We start from the raw sequence: 17,387 nt of genomic DNA on the forward strand, positions 1-17,387 counted from the left end.
ATGTGGGAAGAGCTGGATTATGGTCTGGATGTGTGCAGGGCAACCAATGGTGGACATTAAACACAAAAAACTTCAAAATTTACCCTTTTAGAATATATACTCATCTAACTAATACTTTAAATATAATGCTGTTTAAATAATACTTGAAAGCAAGTTCTTTTATAAACACCTATGCATGCATATATAAACAAACATGTTAACTCAATGGAAAAAAAGTGTATATAAACAGAAAATTATTTTAGTATAACTTTTATTTTAACTTGAAAATCTTCATTTAACTTCATATAGTTACAGCCACTTATAGCAGATTACTGAGCTTGTTGCAATAATAATTATTCATATTAAGAATTAAAACACAAATATTGAATTGGCCATACTTTTTTTCTTTGTTCTTCATAATACAGTATACTCTGTTATGTACAATTATTATGTGTAATAAGTGTAAAAAAAAACCCCCACTGAAATAAGAATACTTAATTAAGTTTTTTACACTCTTTTAAATTGCCTAGTTATTATAATGATTTTTTTTTCATTTCTATTACAAGATGCTAATAAAATGTTACTGACAATTGTTTGCTTCACAAAAAAATGAATGCAGAATTAATTTGCACACTAACCTCTAAAAAAGGCAGAAAAACTTAAATGCTTCAGCAAGCACTTTGTATTGTTTTGTATGTGTCTACACCATCGGCTTCAAAGATCTTATGCATAATAAATGAACTATAACAATGTAAAAAGTAATAATTAAGTGAATAGCAGTTCCTAAAATCTAACAAAAAATTAAGTATTGAAAGTGAAATTTGTTAGTATAATTTCAGTTTTTTTAATATATAAGACAAGTGGCCTCTCTCTGTTTCCCAATTTTCAGAACCGTTTCATAGCATCTTATAATTTATAAATTACAAAAGAAATATTAACTGCCAAAATCCAGGAATTTAAAAATATAAATGGCACAAAAATAATTTTTTTAATTAAAATTATTATGTAACAAAAAATCATATTTCAAACTTCAAGTAATTATATATTGCAATAATCATTAATTATTAAGCAAACCATTATTACAGAGATAATAAAGTAATAATGGAAAAATATATAACAGTTACAGAACTACATTTTAATAATAATTATTTAGCAGCGAACTCATATTACATATTATATACATAAATGATGATAAATATTATTAGCATTAGAGCAGTCAGCAGTCATTTTTAAATATCATCACAATAATTACAAAAGTCGCATTAGCGAGAATCATCAATTAATTATAATAACAGTAATAATATATTACAGTCCAGTAAAAAAAAAATTGAATAATGTGTTATAATAAGAGAATGATAACTAACACTTGGATATATCCATTGGCGAAGCGGGTGATGCTGGTGATGGTGATGACGGAGCAGGTGGCGGTATTGCCGGTTTAATGAATCGTTCAGATGGACGTTGACCTGATCGTGGATGATGCACCTTTCATAATATAAACAAACAATTATACATCCTAAATTTTTCTAATGTTTAGTGCAAATTACTGATACCTACAACTACTCTCATATCCTTAAATAGGGTTTCAGAGTGGTTATCTAAACTATGCAAATAAAACAGTTCACTTAAACAGTCGAATACTGAAATATTTTACAAATAAATATAAGCTAATTTTGGACTCTACACAGTCCAAAAGTGACACTTGCATGAACGAACATCCTGACACTGAGAAAGGCGATTGATTTTAGTAGTTCATGAATGGTATCACATCCTGTTAAGGGAATAATATATTACTATATCATAATACATGTTTTGGTAATTCGTAAATGATAATATAGGCAGTGTACCATCTTTAATATGTTGTGCCATTTTTACATTGGCTAGTTCGTTCATCAAACAGCATTGGAGGTGAGCCTGCATTTTCCCACAACAATCACAGTGTCTTTTTGGAAGATGGTGAAGCACCATTAGCATATTTCAATTGCTTCTTTATGATTTGTCAATTGAGATAGGACTAGATGTGATGGATTTGATATGCAGCAGTAGTAGTAACTGGTCATTTCATTCTTAATGTGCAGCCTTTTAATAAGAACAGCTTTCCTTCATCCCCACTTTTATATGTTTTATTTTATTATTTTTCTTTAGTGTGTATACATTTATCGAAACCTTATTAGCTTTCTCAAACTTTGCTGTCTTTTATTTCAACTGGATATTTTACCATGGAAAAGTCATACTTATCTTCCAAAACATAGTATCATTCATTTAACCGCTGAGGATTTGGTCTGACTACATGATTGGATAGTATAGCCCATTTGAAGCAGATCACTCACAATAATGACCCAGGTCATTGTCTAAGACACTGACCGACGGCTATCCGACCAGGATGTTCTGTCCCTTATTAGGGAGCAGAACACAGGCCGATTTTAGGAAAGAGTGTAGGCTACTCATCAAGACTGGGAAGCGTGATGGCCAACAGTATCACGGCAATTTTGAACTGGGTGCTAGTCTCTTTAAAAAGGTAGGTTGTTTCTCAATCTCATCCTGTTGAGTCAGTGAGTACGTTGATGTACAGAGGTGCTTTAAGTGCTGTTGTTTTGGCCACAGAGCCAAATTCTGTAAGTATGCGTCAGTCTGTGTGCATTGTGGTGAGGAGGGTCACAAGCACAAAGATTATCTGCAGAAGCCATCCTGCATCAACTGTAAAAGGTTGCGCAAAGAATGCTAAGACTTTATTGATGTCTGTATGTAGTGTTAGGTGAATTGGTATGAGTTTCGGGGTTGCTTTCGCAATGCCCTTTTACCAGCAGGACAATCTACCAGGTCGTGGTTTTTCTTGTCTCTTCACAAGTGTGCTGATTTTTCCATTCTTCGATGCAGGAGGCTTTTGTTTAGGTCTATTGTAATGCCAAATTGCTTCTTTGGTGTGAGTTAGGTGGTGAATTCTGTTCCTGCTTGTAGGGACGCTTTTGCATCGGGATGGGTGGATCAAAGTTCAATAGTACGTGTTGCTTTGGTCTCGACTGAAGTGTTCAAGTGTACGTATAGGGGACCTGGAGAGAACTTTTTCTTGGTGGTTTCTGCTGCTGTATTTGATCAATTTTACTTGGTTAGCCTACTTCTCCTCGCACTTTGCACTGGCGACTGTGGGTTCACTAGCATTAGTTACCTGGGTGGCTAGGGTCTGCCTGGGCAGTTTCATTGACCGGAGATAGGCATACTTGGCACCAAGTCCCGGTTAGAGTAGTTCAAGTATCAATGGGGGTCATGCTTGGGAGCGTGTTTTCACTCTCCAAGTATGATTTAACTTTAGCATGGTGATTTGTTGAATTGGAGTGTACACTTATTAAGGGTAAAATAAGTAAATTTTGGTTGCGATCAACCAATCTGTAAATCCAAGCAGTCCTCAAAGCTGGAGCTAAAGTGGGAGACTAGAGGTTATTATACTCAGCTCCTGAACAGACTAGACGTGAGGTTCTCTGGGACAGTTATTCTCACTGGTAGCACTCCAGTCACTAATTTATTTATGGCATGCAGTTGTGGCATTGAATTTTGGCTGGATTGATATGTTGTAGTGGCATAAATATTATTTGCAATCGTTTGTCAATTGGGTACACTCGGTTTAGGTGGTGTTAGAATTTGTAGAGTTAGGCGTGGAGTCTTTCATCTTCTGCATGTAGGCTTTTAGCTTAGTTCCTGAAGGCTACGTGCAGAGTTAGGTGTCTGATGTCTTCTTTCAAGGCAAACTTGACTAGGCCGTGGAATTTACAGATGTGGATGTCTCTCAAGATTGGATTGATGACTGTGAAATGTGATCAGTGAGGGCCAGAAGAGGTCCTCTAATTAAGCCACTCAGGAACGGAGGGGGTGGTGTAACGACCAGACATGCTAAGAGGCAAGTGTTCTTCTCCCTTAAGGGGGAAATGAGATGATAATGCCACCGCGTAGAAGTTATTGCTTTTGTATTTTGGAGGGATAGCCCATGCTAGCCATCAGCAAGCTGATATCTGCTAACAGCCAGTCAGTCTTAATATTTTGCAACTCAACATACATCAGCTTTCATATCCTATCACAGATGACATCGGATGTAATACAATACGAGATTTAGATCAGTAAATTCTATGTCAACATCGAACATACATAAGAAACAACATTTAGATTTAACACACACCTCTGATGTCATATGACCATGAGATGTGGTAACATCAGACCTACATGAGATATATGATTTAGATTGACTGCAGGCAATGACAACTGCTCTGATATCAGATAGCCTTCAACTGTGCTAACATTGTCACACCCTGCCTGTGACATCACACAGCCTTCAACTGTGCTAGCATCTCATCCACATCTATCAGATATAGGATTTAGATGTACGCCAGAGGCTACCGGTTTGAGGCTCCCACCTGATAACATATCATACCCAAAAAGTGACCTTGAAGTGTTTTTTTAAGCGGCTCATATTATCTACTGTAGAGAATTCTTGGTGAAATGTGCATTTGAAAAGAGTACATGAATTTAACCTTACAGATTTATTTATTAAGTTTACAATACTTATTTGCTATTGTTTTCACTCTCATTACATTTCATCACATGTGATGATCTTAAGGAAGAGCATTGCCATCAAGTATCAATCCAGCCACTAGTTGCAAATTTCCTATCAATTAATCAGCAGCTCTGTTGTCAGCATGTGAGGGACCCACATTGAGTAGACTTGTTGCATGTTTAAGTGGTTGTTCAGAATGTGATGGATACATGTGTTTTCGGGACTTGGATCAACAATTCAAGGGCTCAGACTGATAAATGTGTATCATTATGAATAATTGCTGCCATGCAGGATTAGTACAGCTGACTCTCAAACTTTAACACTATGCCAACAAAATACTTTCCTCTGGCTTAAAATATTCTTTATAGCATTCTTCATCTCCTAAAACGTCACTAGGGTTGAAAAACCATCTCCAACACAATACCAAATCACATAAAAAATAAAAAAAACACATGACGAGGCAAACTGGCAACAAACAGTTTATTTCTCTTCATTTTTTAATCTAAGTCAACACACATTCTTCCTGTGGCTGCTGAACATAGACTAGTGAATGAAACACATTGGTCTGTAATGGTTACTCAACAAGTTGAACTACATACCTACACTGTTGCCAGTTCACCTTGTCATGTTGAGAAATGTTAATACTACTGATGTTTTGGAATAGCCTATGTAAAACTAAGTTTTTTGTGGTCATTTCTTCTAAATTTTGTCATTTTTATATGATGTAATTACAAATATGGGGCTGCATCACCTGCTTACCGCAGAAGAATGAACCATTGTATTCCTGCAAGAATGAAAAGTTATAACAAACAGTTGCTAGTGTAGAATATACTGTACTAGGGTTCGCTGAAATTTTCGAAGTACATAAAGTGTATTAATTGTTGGTAATACTAAGGGATACAGATCCCTTTTATAGTGATTATAAGTTTTTTTTTACATACTAGATTATTCAATTTATGTCATTAGAGTTCTGCGATAGATAGTGATGGTCTCATTATAAAAATTCTTTCTACCTGCTTTATTTCTATTTCCTGTTTAGCCTCCAGGAATTACCATTCAAGTATTACTTCAGAGGATGATATGTATGAGTGTAAATGAAGTATAGTTTTGTACAGTCTCAGTTCGACCATTCCTGAGATGTGCGGTTAATTGAAACCCAACCACTAAAGAACACCGGTATCCATGATCTAGTATTCAAATCCGTATAAAAATTACTGTCTACTAGGACTTCAACATGGTCATTATAAAAATAGATTAAAGTCTAGTCACTTACTGTAAAAAACATACTGAAAAAATGGATTTTTGATAGTAAATGGAAGGGAAATGTTCTAGGTTTCTGATAAACTGATGCATAAAATGCAAGGGGTTGAAGATTACACATAGCATGAAATTTTCTAAGATTAAAGAAAAATAAAGTTTGTGTGAATTAACTTTTAATATAATTTTTTATCAATAGAATATAAAAGGTTTCTAACTTCCAGAACCGCTGCTGGCAAAATAGGTATTTATAGATGCTGCTGGAATTAAGGCTTAATTTTATTGGTGAAATAATAAATAAAATAAAATAAATAATTTTATTGGTTTCAGGACTAGTAGTAGAATCACTTATAAATTTCTTTATCATTAAATCTTTGAGCCTGCTCTATTTATCATAGTGAAATCCAGGACATAATTTGGGTCAGTTATGCAGAACCCTTGTTTAGAAAAATGTATTCAAATGAGACATCTGCAAGAGATTCTTACACTATATTTTCTTATATTTATATAGTTTTAAACATCACTTTTATCAGTACTGATCATCTATTCTGAAAAGATTTATTTCAATGAAAACTCTTGCAGCAAGGTGGATGAAGGTTGTAACTGTGGTTTATCTTCAACAAATTTTTGCAGCCGCATAGACGATTACACTATTTCTTGATGATCTACAAATTAATGCTTGTACATTTTTATTAGATCATAAAAATTATTTTATGTTAAGTATGACCCTACTAATGATTCCCTGAATCCATGTTAATCAAATTATTATCTTAATGACCCATAGGAATAACAATATCAATTACCAAAATTAGTAATCTTTTTTAAGTAACTCAGGTTTAATATAATAATCCTGTTACAGATGCCTTGGTTAAATATTAATTGTTATATTTTTCTCCCACAATCATCAATGCCCATTTTCTGTCCCTTGTCTACTTGAGGCTGGGCACACTGTTCATACTGTTTCTTTTGTTAATCTTTCTCTTTATTCTTTAATATTTATTATGTTTTGTTATATTATGTGAACTTCATCTAATTTTATTTTTTTATAAATTGATATTGTAAGCAGTAATTGGGTAACTGTTATATAAAACGATTATTACATTTAAATAAATAATAAGTGACACTATTCAAACATGTTCCACTAACCCCAAAAATCAAACTGAGGTAAAAATAGGTACAAGTTGATAATTCAATTAATAATTAAGAAAATAACAGAGTTGCAATAATTGCATAGAAACAATGCAATGCCAACTTTTTGTGACATGTATGAATGTGTTTGAATGTCTAGGAATGAAAAAATAAGTAAATATATTTTTCATATAACACATATTTTTTGGTACTAGGTACTATAGAAAAAGTTACTTTCAAAAATTTCAAATGGCTTTAAGAGTGGCAGCCCATGGCTGTTAACCAACAGGAAGCTCTAATCAGACCACTTCTTTCTAGGTTTGTGATTATATTAAGAATGATACCTCATGCAAAAAAGTTTATGAAATCCTTAAGACAGAATCACTGTTGTTGTAGTACACAGTACACTTGATATGATAAAGTGTGCAAGAGATAAGAAAACATATCTTCCTTATTTTTTAAAAATCTTTCATTATTTTTTTTTTGTACCTTGTGTTTCTACTAGATAAATATATATTTATTACATAATTAAATAATTGCTGTTTTTTTTTAAATATTATTCGCTACAACTGACTATGAAATTGTAATACCTCTTGTGGACAGTTACATGATTAAATAAAATGATTTGTCTACAATTAAGCGTGTAATTATTTAATGAAATCTCAAACACTTTTTCCGATAATCCTGTAGGTAAGGAGATTATATATACAAAAACTGATTAGCTGAAAGATAAAAATTCAGAAATTCTTATTAAAATAATTCTTAACTTACAGAAATCCCAGTCATACTGGATGATGGATTTGTATTATTTGAAATTAATCCTGAACCAAGGCTAGTTTGTGATGGATAATTTGTAGTCGGTTGTCCACAAGCATAACATCGAGCTGAAACTAATGGCAATCCTGAAACAGGATCACGATGTGGTACACCTGATAAAAAAATATTAATATCACAATAAAATTTCAAAAAGTTGTAAACAAAAGTAAATATTAATCATAAATAGTCAATTTTTGAAAAAACTATTTTACTTACACCAGATCACATATTATTAGCTACTAATGTGTTTTAATATAAGAGAAGTTAAACAGTCTCTGGTTAAATTTTCCTCATTTAGTAATATACTGACCTCATTTCACAACTTAGATCTGTTCATTCAATATCAGTAACCGTTAAAAAAAACCTTTTACAAAGTCAGAGACGGTCAAATATATACAAGTTAAAAGATAAATTCCTATCAGAAAGTTTCTTATGTTTTTTTTCCCAGTGTACAACACATAGTACCAAAAAGGGCAGCTGACCATTAATTATTCTACTAAACAGAAAAAAATGAATTCACACAGAATTCAAGGAAAAATATATAAAAGTTGTAAGAATATTCTGAATTAATATTCTTAATAGACAACAGGTGTATGAAAATAACACACCAGATATTTATGTTACATCTTTTCCAAAAAGAAATATATAAAAATAAAATAAATTATGTAAACACTAATAAACACTACCCTTATATTAAATGAAAATTTTATATTGTAAAAAGATTTAAAATTAATCTAAATTGTGACACAATTTAAAAAAATGAATAATGGCATATCCTGAAATAAAATTTGTTAATTTAATTTAATAGAACCAATCTATAATATTTAATTCTTAACTTCATACCACATTCTTAAGATGAGTAAAAATAATCCCTTTCAGCATTTTTCTAGACTGGATGTTGCAAATATATTCTGCATATTTAGTCACACATTACAAAATAAAATAAGTTCTCTTTCTGTGATAATTTGACACAAAAATGAACAAAAAAAAAAAAGATGAATTTTTTTTGTAAACATCCTATAATCTTATTTTATATTAAAATTATAACCTGAATTCTATTTTTTCATTTAAATAGTACAGAAAAAGGAGGAAGTTCTCAATCTGATCTTTAAGCATTATTTTTTTCTATTACAACCCTTTCTTTAAATAAAATACCCCCATTTTGATAGAATTTTACAACAGTTGGAAAACTTTAATGAACATATTACCCTCATTTCAGACAGCCTACACTCACACCATTTAAAAGTCTCTATGTACTTTTATCTGCGTTCTTTTTTTTTTTTTTGATACACAGATTTTACATCTATGTTTATCCCATATTTATATTAAAAAAAATTATTTTTGAAGTCTGAAGTATGAATCAAAATAAAGACTACTTTCTAATAACGGGAAGAATTGTGAACGAGTCGTTCCTTCGATTCGATTCTTTATATTGAATGAAAGAATCAGTTTATGGGAGAAACAGATTCTGTTTATGATTCTCAACAATGAATTGGATAGGTGATAGGAAACCAAGTCTTTCTCAGTTATGATTCGTTTCATAGCAATTTTCTTAAGGAATCGAATAAGAGTTAAAAAGAGAAGAATCGAAGACATTTAGTAGGTATCCATCAGTTGAGTCGAACAGGAGTGTGATGAGAGATGAACCACTAAACTTGGGTGAAGACGAGAAAAAGAGCAGGGGCATTAGAGTTTACAGTACTGTTAGTGATGGCAAAGAAAAGAATCATTGAATCGAACGAATGATTCTTTTTTATGAATCCTTTATAAGAATCAAATCAAGATTCCTGAAAGCATTTACCTCACCACTACTACTTACTACTTTTTTTAATTTGAATATTTTAAACCATACGATTTTGTATTATATATATATATATATATATACATTTTTTTTTGTTTGTTTTTGAAAACCGAAAATATACAAAGATATTAAATTCTTAGAAGATGGTTTTAAAAAAAAATTTTGAAAAATGAATATATTATTTTTTTTACCTCCTCCAGGACTAAGTGGTCTAGATGAGCTCGGTGAAGGATTGTAAGGTACAGGGCTAGAAACAGTCCTGTTTCTGACATTTGAAATATTTCCACCAGATACAGCAAATTCATTGTAGTGCCTCTCTTCTTCCATCTCTAAACTGCTTTCAGATTCAGAAAGATGCCTACAAAGAGCTTCTCTACGTTCTACTTCCATTTGTAATTTTCTCTGCAATCTTATATTCTCTTCCCTTATATTCCTTTCTTCTTTAGCATAACGTTCCATTTTTTCAGTATGCTCCTGCTGAGTATTAACCAACTGGTTTCTCAGTCTGGAGACTTCACCTCGCAAGGTTTGTATATGTGAACTAAGATTTGCTGCCGTGTCACCGTTGCTGATCTCTCTCGGTGATGCTGGATCCGATACAGGCTGATCCAATTTTATCTGAAGCATTCTAAAATAGACATTAAAATACCTTGGTAATAAATTGACTAAATGAAAAAATTAACAGTTCTTTAATATAATTAGATGTTAATAAACTAAGCAGGGTGTATGAAAAAAGAACACTGGGGTTTTAAAGCTATTTTATGTTTCTTAACTTTGAGTTACAATAATGAACAGCAAAAAAAAAAAATATGAAAAAGTAACTTGCAATTTTTTCCTACAAATGTTCGATACAAGTACCTTTTGCAATACAACACACATCTGACTGGTGGGAGAGTTTGAACCTATTTTATTGACATGTCTGGAATAATGGAAGTAACAGCTGCTTCAATTCTGTACCTCAAATTGGGTAAAATAGTAGAGAGCAAAGGCGCATACATACACAAGATCCTTTATAAGACCCCAAAGGAAAAAAAATCACATGAGATCAGGTCAAGGGTAACCTTGGAGGTCACCAAAAACAAGCTCTGCAATTAGGTCCACGCCAACCAATCCAGTACAGTTTTGGTGGTGAGAAGGTGCACCATCTTGTTGCAAAAAAAATTCTCTGGTCCATCTTGCAGTCGAGGAAACAGCCCTGTAAACAGCATATCCAAGGAAGCAACTCTTTCTTGTTATGCTTGCTTCAGTGATAAAGAAGGGCCTGTAAACTGCTATCAGGATATTGTACAGAAAAATTTAATTTTGAAGGAGTCCCTTTCGTACTGCAAGAATTCTTGCAGATTTTCTGACGCCCAAATATGGACAGTATGGGCATAAACACCCATACTGTCCATATTTGAGTTAATTTTCATCTTTTCAAAAAAATAAAATATTAACTCATTGCTAAACACAACACGATCAAGAAAGTTGTCAACTTTATGTTGCAATATTTTAATTCCAAAATCAGCAGGCTTTAAAGTATTTAACAACTAACTAAAGTAAAGGTAGGAATTCATATGTAAACGTTTCCTTAAAACATTGCACACTGTCATCACAAGCATTGCCAGTTCAATAAATTGAAAAACTGACATATTCAAAACTTTCAATCAGACACTCTTGGTCATCCCTTATGCTTTTCTTTACATAGACATTGATAATTTCAAACTGATTATGCCGTTTACCAGATTTAATCACAACATACAATCAATGTGTCCCACAAAAAGGTATATGCTTTTAATTTACTTGCCTATTCCCCCACCGATTCTATTGAAACTTTACAGACCTTTTAACAAAGGTTCTGAAAATGTTCTGTGAAAATTTCAATCTTCTAGGATTTATAGAAAAACAAAATGGTTGCTTTCAAATTCAGCTCCTCAATAACATATGGACACTACTAGATTGTCAAATGAAATGGCCCATGCACATTTAACTTTTTGTTCAGTTGTAAATCCCATTTTAACAGTTAAATGTTTATGCGGGAAAGTGAAGCAAAGTTACGACTGATTGTTTTATCCAATTTGAATAGGTGCTTAACAATAAATCATCTGGTTTTAATGATTTTTACCAGCTATTTTTTAATGAATAAAAAATGTGGTTTATCTGAAATTGATATTTTAATTTGAAAGCTGCCATTTTGTTTCTATAAATCCTAGAAGGTTGAAATTTTCACAAAACATTTTTAGAACCTTCGTTAAAAGGTTTATAAAGTTTCAACAGAATTGGTGGGGGAATGGGCTAGTGATAAAAAGCATATACCTCTTTGTGGGACACAAGGTATATATGTAATTACAGTAATTTTTCTTTCTTATCGGTTTTTTCTTTACAAGAAAAAACATTTATGCAATATTTTGTCACTGCATCTTGTACATTACCATGTGGTGATGTACACTAAAATTACAGTACTACGTATACTAAAACTAAAATTACTGTATCGGAAATTTACAAAACTAACCTACATTATTTTGGATTGCATTTACTAAAATTTGTAATTTTTCCTTGTCTCGCTCTTGTTATTAAATCTGTGTGACGATTTGAGTATTCTTGCATGGCATCTTCAATTTTGCACTTAAGTTTCTATTCAAAGATGGAGCTTGCCTTCGGTAAGCATTTTGACATTTAACTGTTTTCCAGAGATTGTATCTTCTACATTCATACTCTACCTGAGCTATTAAATCTTTTAAACTTTTTATATTTTTAATGTCACTACATAATGTAATGGACACGGATATGGAAAATTTTAGCTGTGAATATAAAAAAGACATCACAAAATATTATACCGCGAATAACAAAATCATGAATAAGGAGATTTCACTGTATTGCACAATTAAGTTATTAATATTTTAAAATCTCACGACATACTTGAAATAAAAATCTGTCAAAGGCAAAGCCAGAATGGTAAGAATCCTGAAAAAAAAAATTAGTACATATCGATAATGTATCTTCTATAACCAAATATACCCACTTCATTTTTTGCAGACCCAACACCCACTACAACTGAACAATTTTTTACTGGTGTTTCTCGAAATATGTAAGGTATTAAGTTCACAGATCCATTGAGCATTTCTGCAATACAACTGCATTATCTTTACATTTATACACTTCTTCAACATCAATTAAAATTTTTAGAAACAAATATCTTAACTACTGAAAAACATAAATAATTAGAAATTGAAAATTTTACTTCAAAAAATGGTAAAGTCTTCTTTAAAAATCAAAACTACAAAAGCTTAATACAGTTTTAAAATTAATTTAATTGTTCATTTAATTCATGTTAGTTTGATTTAATCAAATAATTTTTTTTTCTATAGAACTACTGATGATTCAAAATATATGAAACAAAAGGGAATCTTGGGTAACATTACCATATTGTTACTAATGTTAATAGTATTTTCTCCAGTAAGAAAAAACTAAACTATTAACTTGTTTTACTAATAATCAAAAGTACAGCATGGTGAGATTTTAAATTTGAATAACATAATATCGCATATAAAATGTAACAATTACTCATATAATGAAACCATATTCATTAATAACTGACTACAAGGTAAATTTCTCAACAATTAAATACAATGTGGCAAATAATACATCAACAGAAACAAAGACCCATCTAAAAAAGTAAGCAAGCAAATTAAAACAAACCTCTTTTCTGTTTCTAATTTATCCATTCTCTTCCACAACCTGTTAACCAAAGCTTCTTGTTCTTGTTCCAAAGTATTTTCCAGTTCAACTTTCTCACGTCTTAATTGTTCTAAATTTGTTTGCTTGGCTAACGTCTCAGCTTCAAGTTTTTCAATTTTTCTCATCAATTTATTGACAAGGCACTCTTGTTCCTGTTCTAAAGTCTGCTCTAATCTGCATTTCTCCTGACGCAACTAGAAATTAAACCACATGAAATTCACATTACAAATATATGGATCCATACACACGAAGAAACATTTTTTAAAACATAAATGTGAACAAAATATGATTTTGTAACAAGGAATGTAAGAATGACCTTCAAACTGAAAGGTACTGTGCTTGATTTTCAAAGTAAAGGTCTGGATTTTTAACATGTTATATGATCTCATTTACCATGCAAATAAAAATTCAGTTAACATGAGTATCATCCAGAACAATTACAAAAAAAGGTAAAAACCAAATGCAGTAAAATAAAATATTCAGAAATGGCAAAAAAACCAGAGCAAAATGACAACATAAAATGATTAAATCATTAACATTAATGATTAATAATTTTAATACATCAAAAATTAATTTAAATGTCAGGAAAAGATTTTTGAAAGTGTATGTTTGGAGTGTCGCTTTATATGGAAGTGAAACTTGGACAATCGGAGTATCTGCGAAGAAAAGATTAGAAGCTTTTGAAATGTGGTGCTACAGGAGAATGTTAAAAATCAGATGGGTGGATAAAGTGACAAATGAAGAGGTATTGCAGCAAATAGATGAAGAAAGAAGCATTTGGAAAAATATAGTTAAAAGAAGAGACAGACTTATAGGCCACATACTAAGGCATCCTGGAATAGTCGCTTTAATATTGGAAGGAGAGGTAGAAGGAAAAAATTGTGTAGGCAGGCCACATTTGGAATATGTAAATCAAATTGTTAGGGATGTAGGATGTAGAGGGTAAACTGAAATGAAACGACTAGCACTAGATAGGGAATCTTGGAGAGCTGCATCAAACCAGTCAAATGACTGAAGACAAAAAAAAAAAAAAATGATTAAGAACAAAGTGTTTACTAGTTAGCAATAAACACTAGAGATTTTACATTTAATACTTATCGGTTTTTACGAGGCATACTACACAAATAGATATGCAAAATATGGCAAGTAGGAGATGGGGTAATAATGACTCATTAAATAAAATGTGCATAAAAAATTTATAATGTGAAGTCAAAATACATGGAAATAAAATAATATTATTTACTATTACTACAAGAATTTGACAAAACGTACAGAAGATGAACAAGGCCAGAAAAACATTTTACTGTTGATACAGAAATGGACTATTCTGACCAGGCTGATCAAATTAACTAAAAAGTAATGAGATTTTAAAGTAATTCACCTATTAAATTTCTGTTTAATTTTATCGAATACATAAAAAAAAAAAAAATAATAAATATAATTTCGGATGCACACATTCATATAAAAAAATTCAATTAGATAATTACCAAAATATTTAGTTATAATCTTAGAATATCTGTACACTTTTATCAAACGTAATTAACATTTTTTATTAAATGTTACATTTGTTATCAAATGTAGATCCATTTTTACCTGATAGTTATCTACTTGTTCAAATCCTCTGAGCAATTATCTGACCTCAAGTTTCAAGTTGTGAAACTTTAAAATTTACTCAAAACCATAGACAGACCTTGCACCCCAGCAAATTTCACTAAATAACAGCTAATCAATCGGCTAGTACCTTTACAGATTTTTAATGAATTTTGTGTAGGTACTGTGTATTAACACAATTTGCCTTGAGAAAAATTATTAACACATACACAAACACACACGTGTATCAAGACTTCGCATGGGACATTCATAACCTATTCTAATGGTGAAAATAATGGAAAAGTTCACATAAACAGCTGTCCTAAATTCTTCGTTTGTGTGTTTGCATAGACTTCATCTACTAAAGTGAAACGAGGTCGTACTGAAATTTTTAGAATATTAATAAAGGAGCAGAATTTGATTTCTTATGGTTTTTGAGAAATCTGAGGTGAAAACCAAAAGATTGGGGTAAAAACCCCTGTTTGTTATGTTTGATGAGGAATCATTTTGTTAAATTGGTAATAAATACATAAAATTTAGAGAATTTAATTTTGAACAAAATGGTTTATAATAAGTTGAATAAAACAAAGGTTAGAAAAATTTGAATTTTATTTAAAAACAGTATGTTAAACCAAAGTATATTATACATACAAATTTATAAAAAATGTCCAAAAATTAGCCCATCATTTTCAACACATTTCTTGGCACGCTTCTGTACTGATTTTGTTGCTATTTTTAGTTCTTCAGGGCTGACTTTAAGTTGCTCAGCCGCATCTATAATGCAGAAAATTAATTCCTCACAAGAATGTTACTTTGTTTTGTATTTTTCATACATCCCCAGATGCAAAAATTTAAAGGTGCTAGATTGGGCGATCTTGGTACTCAGGAATGTGGACCTCCATTTTTCAGAGAAATAATGATTTAAGTGAGTGGAAATAGCATAAGAAATTTGGGGGAGGAGGTGCACCATCATCTGAAAGTATACTATGCGTCTCAGCCTAAAGGAACATGTGCAAGAAGCTGCGGCAATTCTTCTTGAAGAAAGTGCAAGTAGACCTCAGCATTTAAGTGGCCAGGTAATATGAATGGTCCAAACCGTTGATTGTGAAGATAGGTGCAACCATACATTGATGCTAAATTGGTGCTGAAAATTGCCTTCCACCATTTCATGAGAATTTACTTCTGTCCATGTATGCTCATTACATAAGTTTAATGTTATCTTGAGTAAAATTTGCCTCGTCAGTAAACAGAACATAATTGTAGAGTTGTCGATTTTTTATTCAACCAGTTGCAGAACTCCAAGTGAAACAGGATCATGGGTGTAGATGTTGAACTGGCTGTTTATGATAAGGATAAAACTTGTTTAGTGTCTTCCTAACATTTATGCACTGAATGCAAAACTCGCAATCCTACTATGTGTATATCCATTTTACACATACATGCTGGATTGCATATATGTGCAAAATATACATACACTAAATAGGAAAATGTATGAACTGCATCAATAATAATTTCATCAATAACAGCGTTGTGCTGGACAGATCGTTCGTTGCTTGTACGAATACTAGCTATGAACCCGTTTACTAAAGAATGCGAAAAGTTGCGCTAATTATCTTGGGGTCTGGAATTCTGAAAATGTATTTCATATTCTACTGCAGCAGCTGTACATACATTCAAAAAGAATACCATATCAGTGTATTCCACTGATGTAAATAAGTACAGCATTACTTCAATGGCTACCAACCATGTTCAAACTAAAATTCACAGAAAATATTCATTAATGACAGCACATTAAGCACCCGATCTACTTAATGTATCTTACAAAATGATTTAAAGACTAATACATAATTCCGTATTGTTGATAAGCTTTTGTTATTTTATTGCCAACTTTGAAATAAAAATTTTTCAAATAATTTATTGCATTAGTTAAATATAAAAATAAAAAACAGCTTTACCAACAATTTATATTATATTTCTAACGCATTCGGTTATTCAACCACCATCCTTTGAAAAAATTTTTCTATTAGAACTGAAGAACATATTAATAGTATAAAGAAAGACAATTTAGATAAATCCAATTATGCTAAACACTTACAAAATAAACATAGTTACAACCCTGATAATTTTATTAAAATACTAGATTTCTCCAAACATTTCTATAAAACCAGCATTCTTGAAAAATTTCATATATTTTATAATAACAATAAATTAATCAATGAACAAATCAAATTTGAAGGTGATATTCAATTTAAAAAAACAATTAATAATTATCAAGTTGCCTAACTTTATTACCTCCTTCCCACTATTATTATTTGCAACAACTGAGATTCTGTTACTGAACTGACAAAATTACTTTCATATAATGATGACCATTAACGCTTTTAATATTTTATATCTTTAATTTATGTTTTAAATTGTGAAAAAACTTTTCTCCTGAGAATGGTCAAATGACCGAAAGCGCTACAGATATAATATAAATTGTTGGCAAGGTTGATTTTTATTTTTATATTAAAACAAATTTTACATACCTATAGTCATGTTTGAAAAATTAAATTT

The 17,387-nt window shown here is 31.3% G+C and overlaps 1 protein-coding gene across 1 annotated transcript in view; it reads right to left on the reverse strand.

The window, feature by feature from the left end:
* Window positions 1–227: 227 nt before the first annotated feature.
* The window catches only part of LOC142331044 (coiled-coil domain-containing protein 6-like), a 32,438-nt gene continuing 15,278 nt past the window's right edge, over window positions 228–17,387 (reverse strand). Inside the window, exons 3-6 of the mRNA XM_075376667.1 lie at window positions 13,203–13,435; window positions 9,716–10,152; window positions 7,679–7,836; window positions 228–1,464 (exon numbers count right to left, since the gene is read on the reverse strand). Of these exons, the coding sequence (XP_075232782.1) occupies window positions 1,339–1,464; window positions 7,679–7,836; window positions 9,716–10,152; window positions 13,203–13,435 (954 nt within the window). The 3' untranslated portion in view covers window positions 228–1,338. The remainder of the gene's footprint in view (window positions 1,465–7,678; window positions 7,837–9,715; window positions 10,153–13,202; window positions 13,436–17,387) is intronic.

The sequence above is a fragment of the Lycorma delicatula genome, chromosome 10, assembly GCF_047948215.1.
Source record: "Lycorma delicatula isolate Av1 chromosome 10, ASM4794821v1, whole genome shotgun sequence".
NCBI lineage: Eukaryota > Metazoa > Arthropoda > Insecta > Hemiptera > Fulgoridae > Lycorma > Lycorma delicatula.